Source organism: Capra hircus, chromosome 16 (genome assembly GCF_001704415.2).
Source record: "Capra hircus breed San Clemente chromosome 16, ASM170441v1, whole genome shotgun sequence".
NCBI classification, from domain to species: Eukaryota; Metazoa; Chordata; class Mammalia; order Artiodactyla; family Bovidae; genus Capra; species Capra hircus.
This window is the reverse complement of record NC_030823.1, coordinates 4,886,776-4,911,860: the sequence shown is the minus strand read 5'-3', so window position 1 is coordinate 4,911,860 and position 25,085 is coordinate 4,886,776. Positions and strand designations below refer to the sequence as shown.

The 25,085-nt window shown below is 39.3% G+C and overlaps 1 protein-coding gene across 1 annotated transcript in view; it reads right to left on the bottom strand.

Annotated features, from left to right (window-relative positions):
- Positions 2,940-25,085, bottom strand: part of LOC102187247 (complement receptor type 1) — a 38,780-nt gene continuing 16,634 nt past the window's right edge. Inside the window, 8 exon segments of the mRNA XM_018059933.1 lie at positions 2,940-3,051; positions 3,053-3,161; positions 6,192-6,284; positions 6,370-6,447; positions 6,450-6,533; positions 11,025-11,090; positions 11,158-11,256; positions 11,259-11,426. Coding sequence (XP_017915422.1) covers positions 2,940-3,051; positions 3,053-3,161; positions 6,192-6,284; positions 6,370-6,447; positions 6,450-6,533; positions 11,025-11,090; positions 11,158-11,256; positions 11,259-11,426 — 809 coding nt within the window.

The following is a 25,085-nucleotide window of genomic DNA, read 5'->3' as shown; positions in this document are numbered from 1 at the left end:
CCAGCTTCCACCTGGTTTGGTGTCTATGTACTTCAGTGCATCAAAACCCCAGTAGAGGGCTTATAAGCATGAATGCAGAACTCAAGATGTTTTCTGAAACTTGGAAGCAATCACTAGCTTTCTAGGTCTGATTCCTAGGAAAGCCATTGCAAAACAATGAGGTAATAAATATTATCTCCTCAAAATGAAACCAACAATAACAGCAAATCTACAGTTATTATAAGAAAACATGGTTTGATGTGTATGTTGAATAAAAGTCTAGCTTTAGCTTTAAAACCCTGTGCCTATAGCTCTAGGCTCAATGAGCAAAGACTTACTTTGTATTCAATTAGCAGGAAATCAAAAAAATGTATATATACTTTGAAAAATAGAAATCATTTCCATTTTGTTTTGATAATTTCTCCTTTAGTTTCTACTGAGCTCTCTTCTTCCCTTTCATTTTTTTTTCATATAGTGAAAGTTATGCTAGATACAATTCTGCACCCAGACAATTCTGTCTGAAGATTTGCAAACCAATTTATTATCTCTTCAACATAATTAAATACTTATCCTCAATATGAAAATTTGATTTATTTTCAATATATTTCAATTTATTTATCCTTTACAGGATATATTTTGATCTGTATTGCCAGTTTCTTTTTTAACTTAGAACTTGAATATTAGGTATAACTAGATTCTAGTTCGAGGAATTTCCCCTTATAAACAGAACCTACTGGACAGAGGAGGCTGGTAGGTTCCTAGTCCATGGGGTCGCAAGAATTGGACATGACTTAGTGACTAAACCACCACCACCGCTGCTGCTGCTGCTAAGTCGCTTCAGTCGTGTCCGACTCTGTGCGACACCATAGACAGCAGCCCACCAGGCTCCCCCATCCCCGGGATTCTCAAGGCAAGAACATTGGAGTGGGTTGCCATTTCCTTCTCCAATGCATGAAAGCGAAGAGTGAAAGTGAAGTCACTCAGTCGTGTCTGACTCTTAGCGACCCCATGGACTGCAGCCTACCAGGTTCCTCTGTCCATGGGATTTTCCAGACAAGAGTACTGAAGTGGGGTGCCATTGCCTTCTCCACTACCAAAGGCCAAATGAACATGAAGATGGTCTGGCAGATCTCCAGTCTAAAAAGTCTGCCTGGTAAAATAATGGCTGCCATCTCAGTACAGGTTATTGTTATTGTTCAGCCGTCCAGTCATGTCTGACTCTTTGCATCCCTGTCCCTCACCATCTCTAGAAGTTTGCCCAAGTTCATGTCCATTGCATCAGTGATTCAATCTAGCTATCTCATACTCCAACTCCCTCTCCTCCTTTTGCCCTCAGTCAGGTGAAAAAAAAAAAAATCTCAGAATTTAGATGATTGCCTCTTGCTTTTAATTCAGTGAATCTATACTAGGTCTCTGTATTTGTAAGCAGGCACATTAGGAAACCCCATGTTGAAACCGTGGTGTTTATGGAGAAGAGTGAGGACAAAAATGACTTGAGTGTCTGTTCTTGGTCTGTTTCTTTTGAGAACCACTCTTTTCTTTCAGAGATCTCCAGCAGTGAATATGTTATGTGAAAGAGTCATTTCAACAATTCCCTTTCTCCTTCTGTCTTCACTTTCTGAATGTTCATGTCTTCGTGGTGTTGGTTACCTTAGGAAACCTTCTCCAGACCTTAGGAATACACTCTCATGCATTTTCTCATTGAGTTTATGTTTCTTTGTTTTTTGTTTTTTCTTTTCACCAGAGAAGGAAAACTTCAACAGCTGAAATTAGTGTAAAGCTAAGGAGCAAGTCAGCCTTCTACTCACTTAGAATTTGGTTCAGATGGTAAAGAACCTGCTTGCCAATTCAGAAGATGCAAAAGACCCAGGTTCTGCCCCGAGTCAGGAAGATCCCCTGGAGAAGGAAATGGGTACCCACTCCAGTATTCTTGCCTGAAACATTCCATGGACAGAAGAATGTCTGGCTCAGTCTGTCGGACATGACTGAGCATACACACACATAGCCCATATTGGCTAAAACAATCTTTGTGTTTAGTTTACAATGTAGTCCAATTTTCATAGGGAATGCACAGCATTCTCCAGCCAAATAGGCTATTAATAACAATTTTGCATGCTTTGTTTTCTGCTGGTCTGTGTTTCTTGCCAAAATCTATGAAGATGGTCAATTTACCCCAATTTAGGTTCAACGATATTTTCTTTAAGTTCCTATACTTTGACAACATTTTGCTTCTAATTCTAATTAGATGGATTTCCTGGTGGTCCGGTGGTTAAGAATTATCTTCGCAATACAGGGGATTTAGGTTCCATCCCTGATTGGGGAACTGTGATCCCACACACTATGTAACAACAAGGCTGAACACTGAAATTGCTGAGTATGTGTCTCTGGAGCCCACGTGCCACAACTAGAGAGACTGCATACCACAGCTACCAAAACCTTGTGCTCTGGGGCCCAAGCACAGCAACTATTGAACCGTGGCTTCACAACTAAACAGCTTGTGCACAGCAGCAAACGACCCCACCTGACTCTACAAAGATTCCTCATGCTGCAACCAAGACCTGACAGAGTTAAATATATAAATAAAATAATCAAAAAGATGTATTGTTTAGCACAACACCTGCTTCCACAATCTGCAATGCAGGAAGCCTAGTTCAATCCCTGGGTCAGGAAGATCTCCTGAAGAAGGAAATGGCAATCCGCTTCAGTATTATTCCCTGAAGAATGCCATGGACAGAGGACCCTGGTGGGCTATAGTCCATGGGGTCACAGAGAGACACGACTGAGTGACTAGAACCAAAGATCATCAGAATCTTACATGTTGATGTCTCTTAAAACTATTTATTATTGATTTGGCATTTAATTTTGTCAAGTGCACAAATAAACACCACCTTGTGATTACGGAAATTTGGAGAGTCTTGTTTAGATATTCTGAAGCCTTTTGGAACGCAGGGTAGTGTGCACTAAGCTGGAAGTGTGCAGAGAGGGGCAGGACCTTTCCAGATTCCTTTCCCCTGGCTGTCACTGGTGCAGCAGATGGTGCTCTCCCCAGTGAGGCTGAAGCTCATCCCTTTCCAGGTGCAGGTCACACGTATAACTTACTTCTTTTCCAAAAGGAAAGGCTTCCAGAGGTTTTCCTCTGTGTCTCCAACTAAGGATATCAGGTTGATTTGGACACAAAATTTCTGGAAAGAAAGTAAAAGGTATGTTTTATTGAAGAGTTTTCACCAGAGGTAATCTGCAGCCATAGGGTGCTATGGTTGGTACTATCTAAAAACACAGAATGGACTAGATCAACTGAGATTTCAATCTCAATTTTTGCTTAAAACTACATAAAAGAAATTGCTTGTCCTGAATCTTCCAGGCTTTTAAGTATTCTGAATAGAGAAATTTACACCTTTAGTTAAGTACCAAAACTTTTAAAGAAGCAAAAGGATCTCTTGGAGGATAAGTCATTCATTTACTCAATGTATATTAATTGAGTACTTATTCTGTGTCAGCCATTCATCAGGGTCTGGTGATAAAATGGTGAAGAACATAGATAAATTCCTTGTCTTCCAAGGAGCTTACATTCTCAGGAAGATTTCTACGTATGTATTCCACACATAATAATCATCTAATCATTGCATATTGGAGACTCATGTTTTAATCAGCTTATTGTTCCTGAATCTTTCAGCATAATTACCTAGATACAAGTTCTGAGAATTTAAGGAGTCTTAAACAGCTCAGCCGGAAAAGACGATAGCACCCCACTCCAGTATTCTTGCCTGGAAAATCCCATGGATGGAGGAGCCTGGTAGGCTGCAGTCGATGGGGTATCGAAGAGTCGGACACGACTGAGCGACTTCACTTTCACTTTCATGCATTGGAGAAGGAAATGGCAACCCACTCTGGTGTTCTTGCCTGGAAAATCCCAGGGACGGGGGAGCCTGGTGGGCTGCCGTCTACGGAATCGCACAGAGTCGGACACGACTGAAGCAACTTAGCAGCAGAAGCAGCAGCAAACAGCTCAGCCTGTGTAATGTTGCTCCCCATTTTCCCCATATTCCTGCACTGCTTTGATCTACAATCTCCATAAAAATTACTTTAATTTTTTTTCCTACTTGTACCACCTCTCCATTTAAGTATAAAAACACAGGGAGTTTGCTCATCTTGTTCACTGCTATAACACCAGTGCCTGGAAGAACATCAAACACAGAGAATATGCTCAATAAATTGAATTAAATGCATGAATGTTTTATACTTGTATATTAGCAACTGCAAAAACCATAGAGTACTTCAATGACATTAAACAAAAGAAAGAAGAAAATAATAAATTGGTCAAAGCTTGACATTAGCTAATCTTTCCTGATTTAGAGGCAAACTACAGCAGGATTTATCATGTTAAACAAAGAATTCTAAACGGCAGAGCCTGATCAGATGGTTCCCAAAACATATGATGCACTTGAAAGTGAATTACAACAAATTTAATCACAATAAAATACTCATAAAATGAGCAAATACTTGTCAATAATTAGAATTAGAAAGTAGGGAAACAACTGCTGGAGAGGCCAGGAGTCAAGTTACAAATAGATTAAAGGGAGAGATAGGCCTTCAGTGTTATCCCGTCTATGCACATTCACTGAAGCACTGCTATTTCAAAGGCTTTCCCATTTCTACCAAGAGACAGTAACTAGCAGAACTTCCTTTTAACTGGAATCTAAGGAAGTAAATATTTGTGAATATGGGAATAGTTTCAACCAAAATGCTATTTTATTTGCAAAAATCTCATCAGTTTGAGGATCTGAAACCAGCAGGTGGCAAGGGTGCAGACGCTACATCAGTCTTGAAAAGTCACAGCTTCCGGAAGAGTGAGGGATAACAGCAAAGCACAGTTAAATGGTCATATTATACAGACCCAGCCAAAGATGAAGAAGGTATTGGTAGCATAGCTGCCATCTCCTTGATCCTGGATCCAGACTCAGAGAAATCAGTCTCTCTCTGAGCATCCCATGCTGATAAATCGTCTCATAGTCATTATTAGAATAAAACATCCTCCAAGTGTAGGCACTGGAACAGCTAGTAAAGCAGCTGCCAGTCTGGATTAATAAAGCAAAGAATATCTGGAAGAGAACAATGACTATTCTTTTATCTCTATATTTGTGGTAGTGATTTGGAAAGTTCACATGTTGGGCTACAAAAGAGTAAGTGTGAATATCCTGGGAGCAAAAATGAAAGGAGATTGGAAATAATTCTGGTACAAAGTCTTCCAAAGTTCTCATTGTATGTTGAACCCTTGAGTATGTGTGTGCTCAGTGGCTCAATCATGTCCAACTCTTTGCAACCCTATAGACTGTAGCCCACCAGGCTCCTCTGTCCATGGGATTTTCCCTGGCAAAAACACTGAAATGGGTTGCTATTTCCTCTACCAAGGGATCTTCCTGACCCAGGGATCGAACCTATGTCTCTTGCATCTCCTGCATTGCAAGTGGATTCTTTATCACTGAGCCACCAGGTAAGACTGGGCCCTCATGGTTCCTACATTTATTAGGTGCTGGTATTTGGCTGCTGGAAAGGATTCTTTGGAACATTTTGAGATCAGGCGCTTTATTGCTCATGCTTTATACTTCCCATGTAGAGATGTGCATGCTGTGATGGGCCTAAGATTCCGATAAACAAGTGAATGACCTTAGTTAAAACATTAACATCAGCCACCATAATCCCATTTCAGAGCCCTTAGCCTGTTACTAACCAGGTGACATATGATTGGATGAACTATAATTATAGCTTCACTCCTACTACAAAATTTACTTTTGATGGTTAAAAGATTTCTGAAATAATTCTTAAATGATCTCAGTTATTTTTAATAAGCTTTTCTCACATATCAATCTTTTCCTGGATCTCTGAAAATGGCTCTTTTTCTTTTATGCCTGAAAATTGCTCTTTTTCTTTAATGCTTGGAGAGTATGATTTCTCCACTTAATGTGTCACCGATATATGTTCATAACTAGTAGCTGTATGTGTGTTTTCGAACTTGCCATTTATGTTTCAGGTTTTCCTTCATATCTCATGTTATTAGTTCCACCTGTTCCTCACTCTTACTTTCCATATATACTTCCCAAACTTAATACCTCTGAATATTTCCTTTTTTTCCCAAATCACACTAAACCCTTTTTTAAATGAAGATCAGTTTCAGCGTTCAGCAGGCCAATCAGCTCACACTCATCCCTCATCACGAATGAAGGATACTTTTGTTCCAAGGTGGAAATTAAGTGTGAAGAGTACACTTCCATTAGGAAATTAGTACAGAAAGTCAGCACAAGATTTCACTAGGAAAAAAAAAAAAAACAAACAGGAATGAGATTTCCCATGAGAGACAAAGAGATTGATCTGCAAACCAGAGAGTATAGGCACACTGGGGGGCTGCCAGGCTCCTATCTCCCTGGGATGCGCAGCATAGAGAATCAGTCCCTCTGAGGTCATAGCAGGGCTATAGAACACTTCCTGTCCAGAAGAAAAGTCATCCTTGTGGCTTGGAGTGTGCTTACCATGCAGAATTTCTGGAGGTGGCTGACATACTGGAGAAAGAGAAACAAAGTGCTCTTAATTGTGTGAAAATAACTTTTCCTCATTGATGAGCTAGCCAAGAGGCTCATAACCATATGTCTATATGTTTTGACAGTTGCGGTAGACTAACATTTTATTGATGGCAAATTTAAACAGAGAGAGAAAGAGAGTCTTGTTAAAAGAACTGATACACTGCAGAACAGTGACTAGAACTGAGACATACTCGGTTCATGGTTTTCCATCTAAAGCACACTCCTGAGATGACATAGCAGAGAGTTCCTGTCCACATTTCAGTCTATTAATATCACTGTTCACTCAGTACACAGTTGTTAGATTGATGGATTTTTGTATCTTCATACCTCCTTTCTAGAAAGCCATCATCAATTTATATCCACCTTCTTGGCAATAAGCAATGCTTGTGCCCAAATCTCATCCAACATGTTGTCCAATCACCTATCACACTATGCTGTGACCAACAAAATTCAGACATCTCTTTCCAACTCTGCAGTGGCCACCTGCCATGTTTTAGCAGAGAAAATCGGTCTCCTCTCTGCACTCTCTAGAGCCAAGTCCTCCTCAAGCATTCATCTCATTCCAATGAAAAGAGAATCATTGAGTGAAATCTTCTAAAAAGCCTACAGTTCTCATAGCAAGACTGCATATTCCATACCATTATTTGTATCTGAGTCTCTGTCGCTATATATAGTTGGTTTGAACCCATAATCAGAATACACTGGAATCTCTTAAATTATGTAAAACTGTAGTAATGTGAAAAGTCATTTCAGCTTGGCTTAAGTCAGGTCAGTTTCTTAGCCTAGACTTTAGACTTCTCAAGAATAAAATGGGGCATTGCACTATAATAAATTACCCCTTTAAGGACTTTGTAAATACTCTGATGTTGTAATATCAAATTTCAGGGCTCATCAGTCCCTTGTTTCCCTTGATTAATAAGTGCACTGTAGTGTGATATTTAAGTACCATGCTGGTTAAATCTCTGTTGACTAAGCCTCACACTTCTGCATTCTCCTTTGACTGCTGAGGCTACAAGCCTGAAAGCTAAAATTGTCTTTCTTATCAGCTGTGTCCTGGTTAAGCTGACAGTTGAAGGCATATATACTGGATTAAAAGGCAGGAAGATGATAGAAGTCATTCTTGTGGACAGGCTCAGGAGGTGGCAATTGATGGCTCTTTCTTAGCAGCAACTTTAATTCCAGCAATGGCAATGACTGCATGCTCCAGCAACTTCAGCTGCCTTCTGGCAGCAGTGGCAGCTTCTGCAGCATGAGCAGCTGAAGGAAATACCTGTTCACTGACAGTTTCAGGCACCTGTGCTCTAGTCCAGAGGAAATGGCAGGTTCCTGAGCTCTGGTAACATTTCCTGCCTCCTTTAGCTCTTCCTGCCGTTTTAACACTTACTACATGCACTAAACCCCTCACTTCTTAAAATATATAGACTAGTTTTTTATTTTCACAGCTCTAGAATCAGGTACACTTAGATTCTGGTCCTCCCCATAGTTCAGTTTGGTTCAGTTGCTCAGTCATGTCCAACACTTTGCGACCCCATGAACTGTAGCATGCCAGGCCACCCTGTCCATCACCAACTCCCGGAGTCTACCAAAATCCATTTAAGTTGAGTTGTTGATGCCATTGAATCATCTCATCCTCTGTCATCCCCTTCTACTTCTGCCTTCAATCTTTCCCAGTATCAGGGTCTTTTCAAATGAGTCAGCTCTTTGCATCAGGTGGCCAAAATATTGGAGTTTCAGCTTCAAAATCAGTCTTTCCAATGAACACCCAAGACTGATCTGCGTTAGGATGGACTGGTTGGATCTCCTTGAAATCCAAGGGACTCTCAAGAGTCTTCTCCAAAACCACAGTTCAAAAGAATCAATTCTTCGGCGCTCAGCTTTCTTCACAGTCCAAATCTCACGTCCATACATGACCACGGGAAAAACAATAGCCTTGACTTGATAGACCTTTTTTGACAAAGTAATGTCTCTGCTTTTTAATATGCTGTCTAGGTTGGTCATAACTTTCCTTTCAAGGAGTAAGCGCCTTTTAATTGCATTGTTGCAGTCACTATCTGCAGTGATTTTGGAGCCCCCCAAAATAAAGTCTGACACTGTTTCATTGTTTCCCTGTCTATTTGCCACGAACTGATGGGACCAGATGCCATTATCTTAGTTCTCTGAATGTTGAGCTTTAAGCCAACTTTTTCACTCTCCTCTTTCACTTTCATCAAGAGGCTCTTTAGTTCTTCACTTTCTGCCCTAAAGGGTGGTGTCATCTGCGTATCTGAGGTTATTGATACTTCTCCCAGCAATCTTGATTCCAGCTTGTGCTTCTTCCAGCTGAGCGTTTCTAATGATGTACTCTGCATAGAAGTTAAATAAGCAGGATGACAATATGCAGCCTTGACATACTCCTTTTCCAATTTGGAACCAGTCTGTTGTTCCATGTTTAGTTCTAACTGTTGCTTCCTGTCCTGCATACAGGTTTCTCAAGAGGCAGGCCAGGTGTTCTGGTATTCCCATCTCTTTCAGAATTTTCCACAGTTTTTTGTGGTCCACACAGTCAAAGGCTTTGGCATAGTCAATAAAGCAAAAAGAGATGATTTTCTGAAACTCTCTTGCTTTTTTGATGATCCAACAGATGTTGGCAATTTGATCTTTGGCTCCTCTGCCTTTTCTAAAACCAGCTTGAACATCTGGAAGTTCACGGTTCATATATTGCTGAAGCCTGGCTTAGAGAATTTTGAGCATTACTTTACTAGAGTGTTAGATGAGTGCAATTGTGTGGTAGTTTGAGCATTCTTTGGCTTTGCCTTCCTCTGGGATAGGAATGAAAACTGACCTTTTCCAGTCCTGTGGCCACTGCTGAGTTTTCCAAATTTGCTGGCATATTGAGTGCAGCACTTTCACAGCATCATCTTTCAGGATTTGAAATAGCTCAACTGGTATTCCATTACCTCCATGAGCTTTGTTTGTACTGATGCTTCCTCAAGTCCTAATGTGAATGACTTCACATTCCAGGATGTCTGGCTCTAGGTGAGTGTGAGTGATCACACCATCGTGATTATCTGGGTCTTGAAGGTCTTTTTTGTACATTCTTCTGTGTATTTTTGCCACCTCTTTTTAATATCTTCTGCTTCTGTTAGGCCCATACCATTTCTGTCCTTTATTGAACCCATCTTTGCATGAAATGTTCCCTTGGTATCTCTAATTTTCTTGAAGAGATCTCTAGTCTTTCCCATTCTATTATTTTCCTCTATTTCTTTGCACTGATCACTGAGGAAGGCTTTCTTATCTCTCCTTTCTATTCTTTGAAACTCTGCATTCAAATGGGTATATCTTTCCTTTTCTCCTTTGATTTTGGCTTCCCTTCTTTTCAAAGCTATTTGTAAGGTCTCCTCAGACAGTGATTTTACTTTTTTGCATTTCTTTTTCTTGGGGGTGGTCTTGAGACCTGTCTCCTGTACAATGTCACGAACCTCTGTCCATAGTTCATCAGGTACTCTGTCTATCAGATCTAGCCCCTTAAATCTATTTCTCACTTCCACTGTATGGCCCTAAGAGATTTGATTTAGGTCATACCTGAATGGTCTGGTGGCTTTCCACACTTTCTTCAATTTAAGTCTGAATTTGGCAATAAGGAGTTCATGATCTGAGCCACAGTCAGCCCCATAGTTACTATCTTAATAATCTTGAACAGTTATCTAACCTAAGACTCACTTTCTCTGTAAAATGTGAAAAGAATATTAACTACCTCATGCCTTTATTTTAATAATTAAGTGCAAGGGCTGACCTGATAGCTCACTTGGTAAAGAATCTGCCTGCAATGCAGGAGACTCCAGTTCCATTCCAGGGCCTGGGAGATCCACTGGAGGAGGGTAGACTATCCACTCCAGTATTCTTGGGCTTCACTTGTGATTCGGTTGGTAAAGAATCCGCCTGCAATGCAGGAGACCTGAGTTTGATACCTGGGTTGGGCAGATCCCCTGGAGAAAGGAAAGGCTACCCACTTCAGTATTCTGGCCTAGAGAATTCCCTGGACTGTATAATCCATGGAGTCACAAAGAGTTGGACACAACTGAGCGACTTTCACTTTCACTTCACATAGACTATATAATGGTGCTTAACAAGAGGACTCATTATGTATTAGCACTTACAGTACTCAAGAGTAACTAATGAATTTTTTAAGATCATTTTAACTTAAAAAAACGAGTAACAGATTATAGAGAGTATCAGTGGTGATATGTGCAGAAAATTTGTTTATAAGAATAGCAAGGAGATTGTGCATTCTTTGCCCTGATTTATCTTTGCTTCTGAGTTTGAACATGTACACATATGCACATGGCTGCTTTATTTCATGTTTCCTCCCAAGAAAATGTACTCTTACACACTGCTCATTACACATCTTCCCTCCAGGACAAAAACAAATCTCCTTATCCTCCTACAACTCGTATCATTTGTAGGCACCTTCATGGCCTCAGTCAGACTCACCCCTGGAGCAACTGGGCAGCCCCAGCTCCCACATATTTTGGGACTGGAAATGAACAATGGAGACTCCTTTCATGGTAAAGCCAGACTGACACATAAAACTCATGGTTTCATATAAGAAGAAGAAAAAAAAAACTTTTGTTCTCAGACATCTTTATTAAATTTTCAATGACTAGAGGTGTGCATTTAATAGATATAATGCACTGGAGGGGAGGTCTGCTCCAGATGCTCACTTGTCTTCGCTGTTGCAATATATTGACAGTTCACCCATGAGGTCAATCAGCTTTTGCCTACTCTCTCCAAAATTGCAGTGGTAGGTCACCACTGTTTCATACTTAAAATATTCCCTGTTGGCGCTATTGAAATCTCCATTGGTAATGCCTGGGAGTGGCCCACAAAGAATGCCTAGGGAAATGGAAAGCAGTGAATTAAAATGACTATTGAGAGAAATCAAATGAGTCACTAAATGGTAACTATCTTTATTTTACCTTTATTATTAGCTTTGAACCTTTGCTAATCTAGATAAAGCTTTTACAAAGTTTTAATTTACATGGTCATGCCTAAATACAATTTGAGTACATTTGGGTAAGCATGAGAAAATTTATGAAGCTGTAGACTATGCTGAATATTTTGAAAATCTAAATGATGTCAATAGAAATATAAATTACTAATATTCACTAAAGTAGATATAGAAAGCTAGTATAGACCAAGAAACTTGTAAAAATAAAAAAAAATTCACAAAGAAGTTATATCATAGTTTCATGTAGTATATACGTCTAAATGTAATTTTGAATATAAAGGAGGAAACTTACCAATTTATTTTATCAAGCCTAAGTTTGATTTCATAATAGTATACCCCTATAAAAGTGACCACAGAGTAACCTGCAAGAAATGTCAGATACAGTTTTAAATGTAAAAGTAGGACATAACACATGACAGGACATGGAAAAAGTTGTATTTTTCTAACACTATATAACAAATGAGTAACATCAACCAAATTTCTAAAACAAACTTAAAAATGAAAATTCTTAAGGAAGCTTTTGCTTCTGGTAATTTCAATAATTGACATCAATTATCTCTCCACCCATTTCCCACTTACCTCCAGAGAAAAACAAGAAATGCTGCAAAAATATAAAATATGTATCAGGGTGCTAACAAATGAGGGACTATGGTCTCATAGAAGATGAAAATCCAGGAAAGAATCAAGCATTTGAGCTGCTTTTCCTTTGGGAAAATTAGTTGACTCAGGAGGTGGCATTTGATAGGCTCATTGAGTCAAAGGCTTTCCTGATATCAGGGCTTCCCTGAAAGCTTAGCTGGTAAAGAATCCACCTGCAATGCAGGAGACCCCAGTTCCATTCCGGGGTCGGGAAGATCTGCTGGAGAAGGGATAGGCTACCCACTGCAGTATTTAGGAGTATTTAGGCTACCCACTCCAGGGAAGCCCCTACAAGGGCTTCCCGTGTGGCTTAGCTGGTAAAGAACCTGCCTGCAATGTGGGAGACCTGGGTTTAATCCCTGGGTTGGCATGATACCCTAGAGAAAGGAAAGGCTACCCACTCCAGTATTCTGGCCTAGAGAATTCCCTGGACTGTATGGTCCATGGGGTCTCAAAGAGTCAGCCACAGCTGAATGACTTTCACTTTCACTTTGAGTCAAAGGAAAAAATTGCAGTTCAGGGCCTTCAAATTAGAAATTTTATTAATATCTCCTGATATGTATTGAGACTTCAAAAAACCAGGCTCTGTGACTCAAGATTATTAGAATTATTCTTCAAGCACTGGTGGCCCAGAAAAATTAGTTTTTGAAATTGAATCAAAGTCTCAGATTGCTAGGGTCCCAGGAACCTGGCAGAAACAACAGCAACAATAAAATCCCTCTCTGAAAGAAAATAAGTCATCCAAAATCTTGAATTTATTTCTACAGAAAAGCTTGCAAATATCATTCCTGATACACAATTAAGAGTAACCAGGCACTTGAACGAGTAAAATAACAAGAACAAAAGCTAGCATAGCCACTGACAATAGAAACTGACCCATCAGGACTCCAGATATTGGAATTTTTGTTATCAGATTTTTAAAAACTATATTACTACTAATAATAAAGGATAAAATTAACAAAATGGAAATTTTTGGAAAAATTAAAAACAATTGAAGTGACAGGGCAAATTTTGAAAGAACCTAGTAAAAGTTCTACAGTTACAAAATGCAGTTAACTGAAATTCTGAATTTGGATAAGATTCAGTTCAGTTCAGTTCAGTCGCTCAGGTGTGTCCGACTCTTTGCGACCCCATGAATCACAGCACGCCAGGCCTCCCTGTCCATCACCAGCTCCCGGAGTTCACTCAGATTCATGTCCATCGAGTCAGTGATGCCATCCAGCCATCTCATCCTCGGTCATCCCTTTCTCCTCCTGCCCCCAATCCCTCCCAGCTTCAAAGTCTTTTCCAATGAGTCAGCTCTTTGCATGAGGTGACCAAAGTACTGGAGTTTCAGCTTTAGCATCACTCCTTCCAAAGAAATCACAGGTCTGATCTCCTTCAGAATGGACTGGTTGGATCTCCTTGCAGTCCAAGGGATTCTCAAGAGTCTTCTCCAACACCACATTTCAAAAGCATCAATTCTTCGGCACTCAGCCTTCTTCACAGTCCAACTCTCACATCCATACATGACCACGGGAAAAACCATAGCCTTGACTAGACGGACCTTAGTCAGCAAAGTAGTGTCTCTGCTTTTGAATATGCTATCTAGGTTGATCATAGCTTTCCTTCCAAGGAGTAAGCGTCTTTTAATTTCATGGCTGAAGTCACCATCTGCAGTGATTCTGGAGCCCAAAAAAATAAAGTCTGACACTGTTTCCACTGTTTCCCCATCTATTTCCCATGAAGTGATGGGACCAGATGCCATGATCTTTGTTTTCTGGATAAGATTAGTGGCAGTTTAGATACAGTTGAAAATTTAATCATTGGAAATTAGAATAGAAGAAAACATCAAAAACACAGAGCAACAAAAGAAACATAAATACAGACAGGAGAGTAACAGTCTTGTAGAATAGAGGAATAAGGATAAGCACATGTTGAAGTTTAAAAACTAAGGCGTCCCCACAATGACGGGAGAGAGATAATAGTGCATAAACAACATGTGAAGAAGTAATGATAGAGATTTTTCCAAAACTGATGAAATACATCGAACCACAAATTCAAGACATAATACAAACCCCAAAAAACAAATACAAAGAAATCCCTACCTAGATGCATTATTGATATTGTAAAAAATCAGAAGCAATTTTAAAAGCAGTCAGAAAACAGAGAAGATAACTTTCAAAGGAATCATACTTAGAAAAAATTTTAAAACATTTGTTGCCAGACTTATAATACAGAAATGCTTAAAAATTATTCTTTAGGCTGAAGGAAAATAGTGTCACATAGAAATGATAGAAATGTAATATGGAAGAAGTATAACAGAGTTAACATGTGGATAAATATAAATAAATACAACTTTTATAAAAGTAGCAACTATAATGTCTTGTGAGATACAAAATGTATGTAAAAAACAGTAGGAAATGGCAGGAGGACATAAATGGATTTGAGATTGCCATGGGTTCTTGCATTGTTTGGGAGGTGGTAAAATCATTATTTATAATAGATTATATAATTATAATAGGTTATAATTAAGATAAATTCAATTCTAATAAATCAAGGATCTATATTGCAGTCTCTAGGATAATAAAATATACAAATAAATAAAATAACAAAATTTACTTGAGGAGACAAAATCAGATAATAAAAATGATTAATTTAAAAATGTTAGAAAGGAAGAATAAAGGAAAAAGTTAAACAAAAATTAAATAACAAGATGCTAGACTTAAACCTCACTATATAAGTAATTATATTAATTTGAAATATTCTAAGCATTTCGATTAAAGGCAAAGATTTTCAGGGTGAATTAAACATCAAAATATGAGTATATGATGTTTACAAGAGATAAATTTTATTTTATTTTTATTTTTTGGTCATGCTGGGCAGCTTGCAAGCTTGCTCTTAGTTTCCTGACCAGGGATTGAACTCAGGCTCTCAGCAGTGAGAGTAAACAGTCCTAACCACTGAACTTCCAGGGTATCCCCTGATAAATTTTAAATGTAAGACAAAGAACGGATGAAAGTAAAAGATTTGAAGCATAGGTAATACAAAATCAGAAAAAGAATGTCAATATTTCTATATTAATATTATAAAATAGATTTTAACCAAAGAAATATTATGAAAGGTAAAGAGGGACATTTCATTATAATAAAAGAGTCAATTCAGCAAGAAAGCAAAATAATAGAGATAGACAAATCTAGTCATATTCAGTAATTGTAGTGGTTTGAATGGCAACTCCCTAAAAAGATATTTCATGTCCAAATCCATGGAACTTGTGAATGAGAATTTGTTTGTAAAAAGTGTCTTTGAAGACATAATTAAGTAAAGAATCTTGAAATGAGATCAACTTGGATTAACAGAGTGGATCTTCAATCTAAAGAGAGCTTGTAAGAGAAGAGAAGGGTAGACATACACGGAGGAAAGCATGTGCAATGGAGGCAAATAGTTGAGAAATACATCTGTAAGTGAAGGAATGCCAAGGATTGCATCAACCACCACAGGTAGGAAAGAGGGATAGGACAACTTTTTTTTTTTTTTTCCCAGGAAAAGGAATCAATCTTGCTGACATCTTGATTTTAAACTTCTGGCTTCTGAACTGTGAGAAAAAATTTTCATTTTAACCTACTAAATTTGACTATGCTAAAACCAGTCCATTCTGAAGGAGATCAGCCCTGGGATTTCTTTGGAAGGAATTATGCTAAAGCTGAAACTCCGGTTCTTCGGCCACCTCATGTGTGAACTGAAAGGCTTTAACTATATGGATCACAACAAACTGGAAACTTCTTCAAGAGATGGGAATACCAGACCACTTTACCTGTCTCTTGAGAGACCTGTATGCAGGTCAAGAAGCAACAGTTAGAACTGGACATGGAACAATGGGCTGTTTCCAAATTAGGAAAGTAGTACATCAAGGTTACATACTGTCACACTGCTTATTTAACTTATATGCAGAGTACATCATGTGAGATGCCAGGCTGGATGAAACACAAGCTGGAATCAGGATTGCCAGAAGAAAATATCAATAACCTCCGATATGCAGATGAAATGGCCCTTACAGCAGAAAGTGAAGAGGAACTGAAAAGCCTTGAGATAAAGGTGAAGAGGAGAGTGGAAAAGCTGGCGTAAAACTAAACATTCAAAAAACTAAGATCGGGAGCAGTCCCAAGATGACAGAGGAATAGGACAGGGAGACCACTTTCTCCCCAAAAATTCATCAAAAGATCGTTTGAATGTTAAACAGCTTCCACAAAACAACTTCTGAATGCTGGTGAAGTACACCAGGCACCCAGAAAGGCAACCCAATCTTTTCAAAAGGAGTGGTCTTAAGGCTACTATAAGAAAAAGACTGAAAGCCAGAGACAGAAGGCTTAACTCCAGAACTTTAGAACATCAGAAAACTCCTGGCTCCAGGGGACATTAATAGATAAGAGCTCACCCAAAAGTCTCCATACCTACACTGAAATCAAGCTCCACCCAAGAGCCAACAAGTTCCAGTGCAAGACACACCATGCTAATTCTTCAGCAAAGCAGGAACACAACCTGAACATTAAGAGAAAGGCTGCCCAAAGCCATGCCAAATACATAGACACCCCAAAACTCACCATTGGACATTTCATAGCACTCCAGAAAGAAGAGATCCACCTCCACTCACTAGAACACAGATGCAAGCTCCTCCAAACAAAGTGTTGACACACCACTGGTCCAACCCCACCCACAGGGAGCAGATTCCACAATTAAGATTAACCATGAACTCCGAGCCTGCAGAAAGGGTACCACAAACACAGCAATCTAAACAAAGTGAAAGGGCAGAGAAATATTCAGCAGGTGAAGGAACACGATAAAAACCCAACAAACCAAACCAAAGAACAGGAGATAGAAGTCTACCTGAAAAAGAATTCAGAATAATGATAGTAAAGATGATCCAAAATCTTGATGGAGTTACAGATAAACAGACCAGAGACAAGGAATGAGAAGATGCAAGAAATGTTTAACAAGGACCTGGAAGACATTAAGAAGAGTCAATCAATAATAAATACTGCAATAGCTGAGATTAAAAGCACTCTGGAGGGAGCCAATAGTAGAAGAAATGAAGCAGAAGAGAGGATAAGTGACTTGGAAGATAAAATGGTGGAAATAAGTGATGCAGAGAGGAAACAAGAAAAAAAGAAGAGACTCTGAGACTGGTTCATCTTCTGCTGCTGGATTAGTGGTTCACTACCATGGGTGTAGGGTCAAGAGATACTGATCCTGGTCTGTTTTCTGCTGCAGTGTGGAAGGCTGGCACTCTGGGCCTTCTGGCTATCTTGAATGCTAGGTCTCACCAACCAGGTTCTGCTGGTGCTACCATTGGAAGCAGAGAACAAACTCACTGCTGTTGCAGGACATGAGATATGTCAGTCACCCAGGTCCTACTATCAACAACGGCTGCTGGTAGACTGAGACCTGCTGTTCCTGATGGGTGGGACCTGGGAAGGACAGACTTCCCCCATCCCTGATTTCTCCCTATGCTGCTAGGCAGACTGGGCCAATGCTATCCCTAAGTATGGGTTTCTTCACTACATCCCTGCTGAGCTTCCCCTCCTCCAGTCCTTTAATGAGAGAGTAGGCTTCTGTCTCTCTCTGCTTGTTGACTATTCTGGCGTACAGTCTTCTATAGCACTCATCTTGAGAGGTAAAAGGAAAATCCAGGGAACTCACCACAGGATCATTCTTTAAGGTCTGGGGCCCCTAACCAGCCCACTTTCTTCCTACCTTTTGTGGTTATCTTACGGTTGTATGTTGAACAGTTTCCAGGGAAAAGCAAAGCTGGAACTAGAAGTTCAGTAACAGGTCTTTAAAAACCATTTATAAAAGTTAATAATTAGTCATTGTAGAAAAAAGTGAAAGACACAGTAAATTCCAGTAATGACAAAAAATTACCTAAAATCTCTCTTTCGGCATAGTTAATGGTTTAGAGAAGAGCTTCTCAAAATTCTCATTTGCATGGAAATCACCAGGGGATCTTGTGAAAATGTGACTCTGATTCAGTGGGTATGCAGATTTTGCATGTCTAACAAGCTTCCAGGAGATGCTGACCTTGCTGGTCTGTGCACTGTACTTTGGGTCCAGAACTTAGAGGAAGTTCTTTCAGTCTCTTATGTGAAGAAATACATGTGTAACATGAATGTTAGCTGTCAGGTGGTTGTGGTTAAACTGGACTGGGACCTATATTTCACAGCTGTATGAGAGTCCTCCTTCACCCGCATGATGTCTGTGTGTCTTAGGGCTTATATCCCCACACTTCTTTCTGCTTCCACTCTGCTGTGTCTATCCCTGCTGGCTTTGGGTTCTGTACTACATTTCATCTAGCAGCAAAACCCAAGATTTTGTGGATTTCTCCCCCAAATCCACTTGTGCAAAGCATTTGTTGTTGCATTTGGGGCAAGTTTTAGAAAGTGTTCCCCTGGGAAGTGAATGCCATCAGTCATTTTATTCCATCCCTCACTTGTCTTTCTCCTTCTCTGAAATAACAAGCAACTTTCTCTCCTTGCCTTAGTTTGGAGTTGCCTTAGTCCTGAGTTTGGAGTCTCGCCTTCTTTAAATATAACCTCTATCCTAAAATGGTTTTCATTATATACAATATTGCTGGGTAGCACACCTATATTTGCTCTTCAGATTTCCTTTTGGAGCCTTATTGAGACTGATACTCCTGGGTTCTCTTTATCTCTACCTTCCCATCATGAGTTCTCAGATTGGTGAGATTGGGAGAAGGATAAGGGCAATTAATTTCAAACTTCTTCATCTTGCACCACACTCCCACTCTTCATGCCTGCAGAGAGGATGCATTCTGGTTCATTCCTGGCCATATGCTAAAGTGCCTCTCCTACCCTGTGATGAGTAGGGGTGGGTGGGGGAAGCTGACAGTTATTCATCTGTGCCTGAGAACAGGAAAGTACATTTAATTGTGGAATTTTAAAAATTAGTTCATTGATCCCTTACCTAAAGTTATATTCTCTACCAATCCCTTTCAGCAATAAAGATATAATTTGAGATTCATCTGTCTGATTCCTCAGTTGGTCCAGAAATTTGGTGGTGAAGATGTGAATTGCTCATTGGAATCCTTCCTGCAAACTCTAGCAAATATACTATGTCAATCCCCAGTGTTTTATTGCAGAATAATATTCCATCACCTAAAGTGAAAGTGAAGTTGCTCAGTCGTGTCCAACTCTTTGCGACCCCATGGAGTGCAGCCTACCAGACTCCTCCGTCCATGGGATTCTCCAGGCAAGAATAGCGGAGTGGATTGCCTTTTCCTTCTCCAGGGGATCTTCCAGACCCAGGGATCAAACCCAGGTCTCCCACATTGCAGGCAGATGCTTTAACCTCTGAGCCACCAGGGAAGCCCATTCCATCACCTAAAATGGACCACAATTTACTCCAATAATCCCCTATTGTGAATATTAGGTTACTTTTCAACCTTTCCAAACCTTTAGATTCGTTTAGACTCTTCAGAAGACTTCCCTTGTAGCTCAGTTGGTAAAGAATCAGCCTGCAATATAGGAGATGCAGGTTTGATTCCTGGGTTGGGAAGATGCCCTAGAGAAGGAAATGGCAGCTCACTCCAGTATTCCTGCCTGGAGAACCCCATGGACAGAGGAGACTGGCAGGCTACACTCTATGGGATTGCAAGAGTCAGACACAACTGAGCAACTAAGCACAGTACGCACAGACTCTTCTGATAAGTTTAACTTCTTGGCAAAAATATATTGCTTAAATTGTGCTAAATGGTATAAATTTGTATCAATTTATACTGTTACTAAGGAGATCAAATCAGTCAATGTTAAGGGAGATCAACCCTGAATATTCATTGGAAGGACTGATGTTGAAGCTGAAGTTCCAGTGTTTTGGTCATTTGATGCAAACAGATGACTCATTGGAAAAGTCCCTGATCATGGAAAAGATCGAGGGCAGAAGAGGGCATTAGAGAATGAGATGGCTGGATGGCATCACTGATGCAGTAAACATGAACTTGGGCAAACCCCGAAGATGGTGAAGGACAGGGAGGCCTGGCCTGCTGTAGTCCATGGGGTCGCAAAGAGGTGGACGTGACTGGGCAACTAAAACAATAACAACAGTACTGTTATTAGAAGTTTATGTCAATACCCATTACACTGAACTTCATCAATAGCAGTTATACATAAGGATTTTTGCCTCTTTTGTTTATTGCTGTTCTTAGTATTTGTGGGGTCTGAATAAATACTTTTGTATTGAATAGTGGTCAAATAGGATACTATTGTTATTTTCATTTGTATTCTATTAATAGCAAGGCTAGACCCTTCCACATGTATTGACATATACATACATTTTTCTTTTGTTTATACCTTTTATTTATACCTTTTTCTTTTGTTAATTGCCACTTTGTATCTTCTGATCATTTCTCTATTTAGATGTTCATGTTTTGTTTATAAGGACTTTCCATATATTTTTTCGTTTGCATTTCATTTGTTTTTAGTAATAGTATATGTGTCAATTCTATTAATCTCTCAGTGGATTCTGCCTTTGCTTGAGATAAACCCATTGACTTGGAATATTCTTAAATTTGACACATTTATTCCTTTTTATTTAATTGTATCTAGGAGTCATATATAATAACATCTATTTCTTTGATCAATATGAACATAAAATGCAATAAGTATTTAATATTATTAAAAAATACTAGTCTGCTTATGCTTTGAAACGCTACATGATACCTTCGAATCACAAGATTCTCTCTTTTACAAATTTGGGTCTATTTCCACTATTCTGTCTTCCAGATCACTGATCTGCATTTTCTATTCTGTAGTTGAGTCCCTCTCAATAATTCTTCATTTCAGTTATTGTATTCTTCAGTTCTGATGTTTCTTGTTTGTATTTTCTGTCTCTTTATTGAAATTCTCACTATGTTCATCCATTCTTCTCCTGAGTTTGATAGACATTTTTATGACTATTATTTTGAAATCTTTATCTGCTAAATGCTTATCTCCATTTTGTATAGTTCTTTTTCTGGGCTTTTGTCTTATTTTTTCACTTGAAAGATATTCCCTTGTTTCCTATTTTGCCTACATCTCTGCGTTTGTTTTTATATATTAGGGACATCAGCTGCATGTGCCAATCTTAAAAGAATGGCCTTATGTAGATGGTGTCCTGTAGAGCCCAGTGACATAATCCCTCCTGGTCACCAGAGCCAGGCACTCAAGGCTATCCCCTGCATGGGTTACCCACATCCTTCTGTTGTGTTTATGTCATGACTTCTACAAACACACTGGTGGGAAGGACTGATCCCCAGCCCAGGTGTCTGGGAGGCCTGGTTGCAATTACTGTAGGCTTGCTGGTGGGAGGGGCTAGGCCCCCAGAATATGAGTCACTTTGAAGGGGCACTTGTCCTGACCAGAGACATGCAATGGGTAGGATGGGGTGGGAGCAACTTCAGAGGAACTGGTTGAGGTTGGAAGGTTGGGTAGAGCAGATTCTTGGTGGAATTTTGGGATAGGGCACATAGTATCACTTATGTTTATGGAGAGTGACAGAAAGTCACCTGCCAGTACTGAGCGAGCTATGTGGAAGGAAAGAAAAAAAAAATGGCACCTACCAGCACTTTCATCCCCTGGTATATGTACCCCTGGTACATCCCCTAGTGCCCTAAAACTAGACAGTAAATCACCTTCTTATAAAATCCAGGCATTTTTAAACTGCTGCTCTGTCTGTGTGGGACTCAGAGCAAGTGAACCCTTAAAGAGCAGAGTCTCCCACTGCCCTCTGGATCTCCCAAACATAAACCTGCTGGCTTTCAAAGCCAGACACCATGGTAATTTTCTTTCTGGTGCAGATGCCATAGGCTGTGGAGCTCAATGTGAGGCTTGGGCACCTCACTCCTCAGGGGGGAACCCTATGGTTGTGATTTTCTTCTGGCTGTGGGTCACTGTATTGGGGATGTGGGTTCTGACAAGATCACATCTCTTTTCCTCCTCTGCATCTCAATGTGACCATATATATATATATATATATATATATATATATATATGTATATATATATATATATATATACACATGAGTTTAAGTAAACTCCAGGAGTTGGTGACAGGCAGGGAAGCCTGGTGTGCTGCAGTCCATAGGGTGGCAAAGAGTAGGACACGACTGAGACAATGAACTGAATTGAACTTCACTCTTCTCTTTCGCTTTCATCAAGAGGTTCTTTAGTTCTCTTCATTTTCTGCCATAAGGGTGGTGTCATCTGCATATCTGAGGTTATTGATATTTCTCCCAGCAATCTTGTGGGACTGTGTTTCAATTTTGTGCTTCATCCAACCCAGGATTTCACATGATGTACTCTGCATAGAAGTTAAATAAGCAGGATGACAATATACAGCCTTGATGTACTTCTTTCTTGATTTGGAACCAGTCCATTGTTCCATGCCCACTTCTAACTGTTGTTTCTTGACCTGCATACAGACTTCTCAAAGGCAGATAAGGTGTCCTGGTATTCCCATCACTTTCAGAATTTTCCACAGTTTATTGTGATCCACATAGTCAAAGGTTTTGACGTAGTCAATAAAGCCAAAGTAGATGTTTTTCTGGAACTCTCTTACTTTTTCCATGATTCAACGGATGATGGCAATTTGATCTCTGGTTCTTCTGTCTTTTCTAAATCCAACTTGAACATCTGAAAGTTCATGGTTCACGTATTGCTGAAGCCTGGCTTGCAGAATTTTGAGCATTAATTTACTAGAGTGTGAGATGAGTTCAATTGTATGATAGTTTGAGCATTCTTTGTCATTGCCTTTATTTGGGATTGGAATGAACACTGACCTTTGCTAGTCCTGTGGCCACTGTTGAGTTTTCCAAATTTTCTGGTGTATTGAGTGCAGCACTTTCATAGCATCATCTTTTAGGATTTGAAATAGTTCAACTGGAATTTCATCACCTTAACTTGTTTTGTTCATAGTGATGCTTCGTAAGGTCCACTTGACTTTACATTCCAGGATGTCTGGGTCTAGGTGAGTGATCCCACTATCATGCTTATCTGGATCATTCAGATCTTTTTTGTATAGTTCTTCTATGTATTATTGCCATCTCTTATTAATATCTTCTGCTTCTGGCTAGGCCCATACCATTTCTGTCCTTTATTGATCCCATCTTTGCATGAAATGTTCCCTTTGTATCTCTAATTTTCTTGAAGAGATCTCTAGTCTTTCCCATTTTATTATTTTCCTCCATTTCTTTGCATTGATCACTGAGGCTGACTTTCTTATCTCTTCCTGCTATTCTTTGGAACTCTGCATTCAATCAGGTATAACTTTCCTTTTCTCCTTAGTACTCAAGTACTTAGTAATCAAAGGGACTAGTGATGTTTTCAAGGCTGGTGACATATGTGCACTGAAATTCATTTCATTTTATTACTATTTTTATGTTTCATTTATGTTATTTAGTATGTATTGTAAGTAAGCAATAAGTAATAAAAGCAGACCAGAACTTATGATATAAGGTCCTCCTTCTCTTTCCTAAATTGGTTGTCTCCCGCAACAGTAAGCCACGAGTATGTCCACTGCAAGATAACTGCATGGTGTACAGCTCTGTAGGGGTGCTAGAACAATTAAGATTTGCCCATCCATCACATCTGCTCCATCATCCCAAATAAAGAGGTCTTTCTTACTTTTTCCTGATTCCAACATTTCTAAGACTTATTGCTTTAAGAATGTATGTATGTTTGTTTCATTTACATTTTTAGAATGCTGGTCCATCTCATCTAGTGAATGTTTCACTTTGCTTTAGGTACAGTAATTTAATATGAAAAGACTACCCTCACCCCTCTAATTTCTATCTTGGATACAGGTTTTTCCTATTTTTTCAAATATTTGTTTATCATTCCCAAGGGTAGTTAAATGCCTGGGTTCAAGTCACCACCTCTACTTAGAAACCTTAAAGTTATATTTGAATGAATAAGTAGTTTGACTCTGAGACTACTGTTACAATTCCAGAGCTGTTATCCCAACCAATGCTACTGCCAACTCACCCTTTATTATAAAAATAATTAAAAGTTGATCCAAACCAAGTGTCTTCGTTGATCTTCATTTTGCCATTTATGAGCTCTAGAAAAGATCCACATGATTTACCTATGGGAAAGAAGCAGAACATGGGAACTTGGGTGTGAAATACTCTGAACTTCTATTAATACATAAGATCTCAAGCTGGCCATAGATTACTGAAGGGCATTTGTAATTCCACAGATTTGCTATCTTGAGGAAACTCACAAGACTGCCTCAGAATCAGGTACCTACTACGCATCATTTTCAAAAAGACCTAACTTCCAGATCTGTCTCATCCTCATATTTTTTGCCTGTCAAAAAAAATGTAAATTTTGTTTATTACTAAAATGCTTACTCTGTAATTCAACCAGTATAAATCAAAAGACTTGAAGTTTGGGATTCTCTCCCCATCTACACTTTTCTTTCCTTTCCTGAGTCATTCATTACTTAGTTTCAGTTGTATAAATGGGACATCCCCTAGCAAATTTTCCCTCAGTCATGCCTTCTGATGGTCATTTCCCATGAAATGAATTTGTAATGAACATGATAGGAACTCAAAGCAGTAGGAAGATACAACCTACAAAAATAAATCTCACATCTATTATACTTTAGGCAAAGTTACCAAGACTTGTGTCTTTGTTTCAAAATTTGAACAATTGATCAGATCTTAAGGATTACTGACTAATACAGAGTAATTCTCAATCCAGATAGAGATAGAGGAAATCCCTGTATACAGTTGTTACATGTACAGTTGTTTTCAGGGCTTGGCCAGATAGAGTTTTGTAGGCACGTGATAGAGAACACTTCCATAATCACCAAGGCTGCATTTATACTTCACAGTTGTTCCGAAAGGAAACTCATCTTTGTCCGTCAGTACTGTAAGCA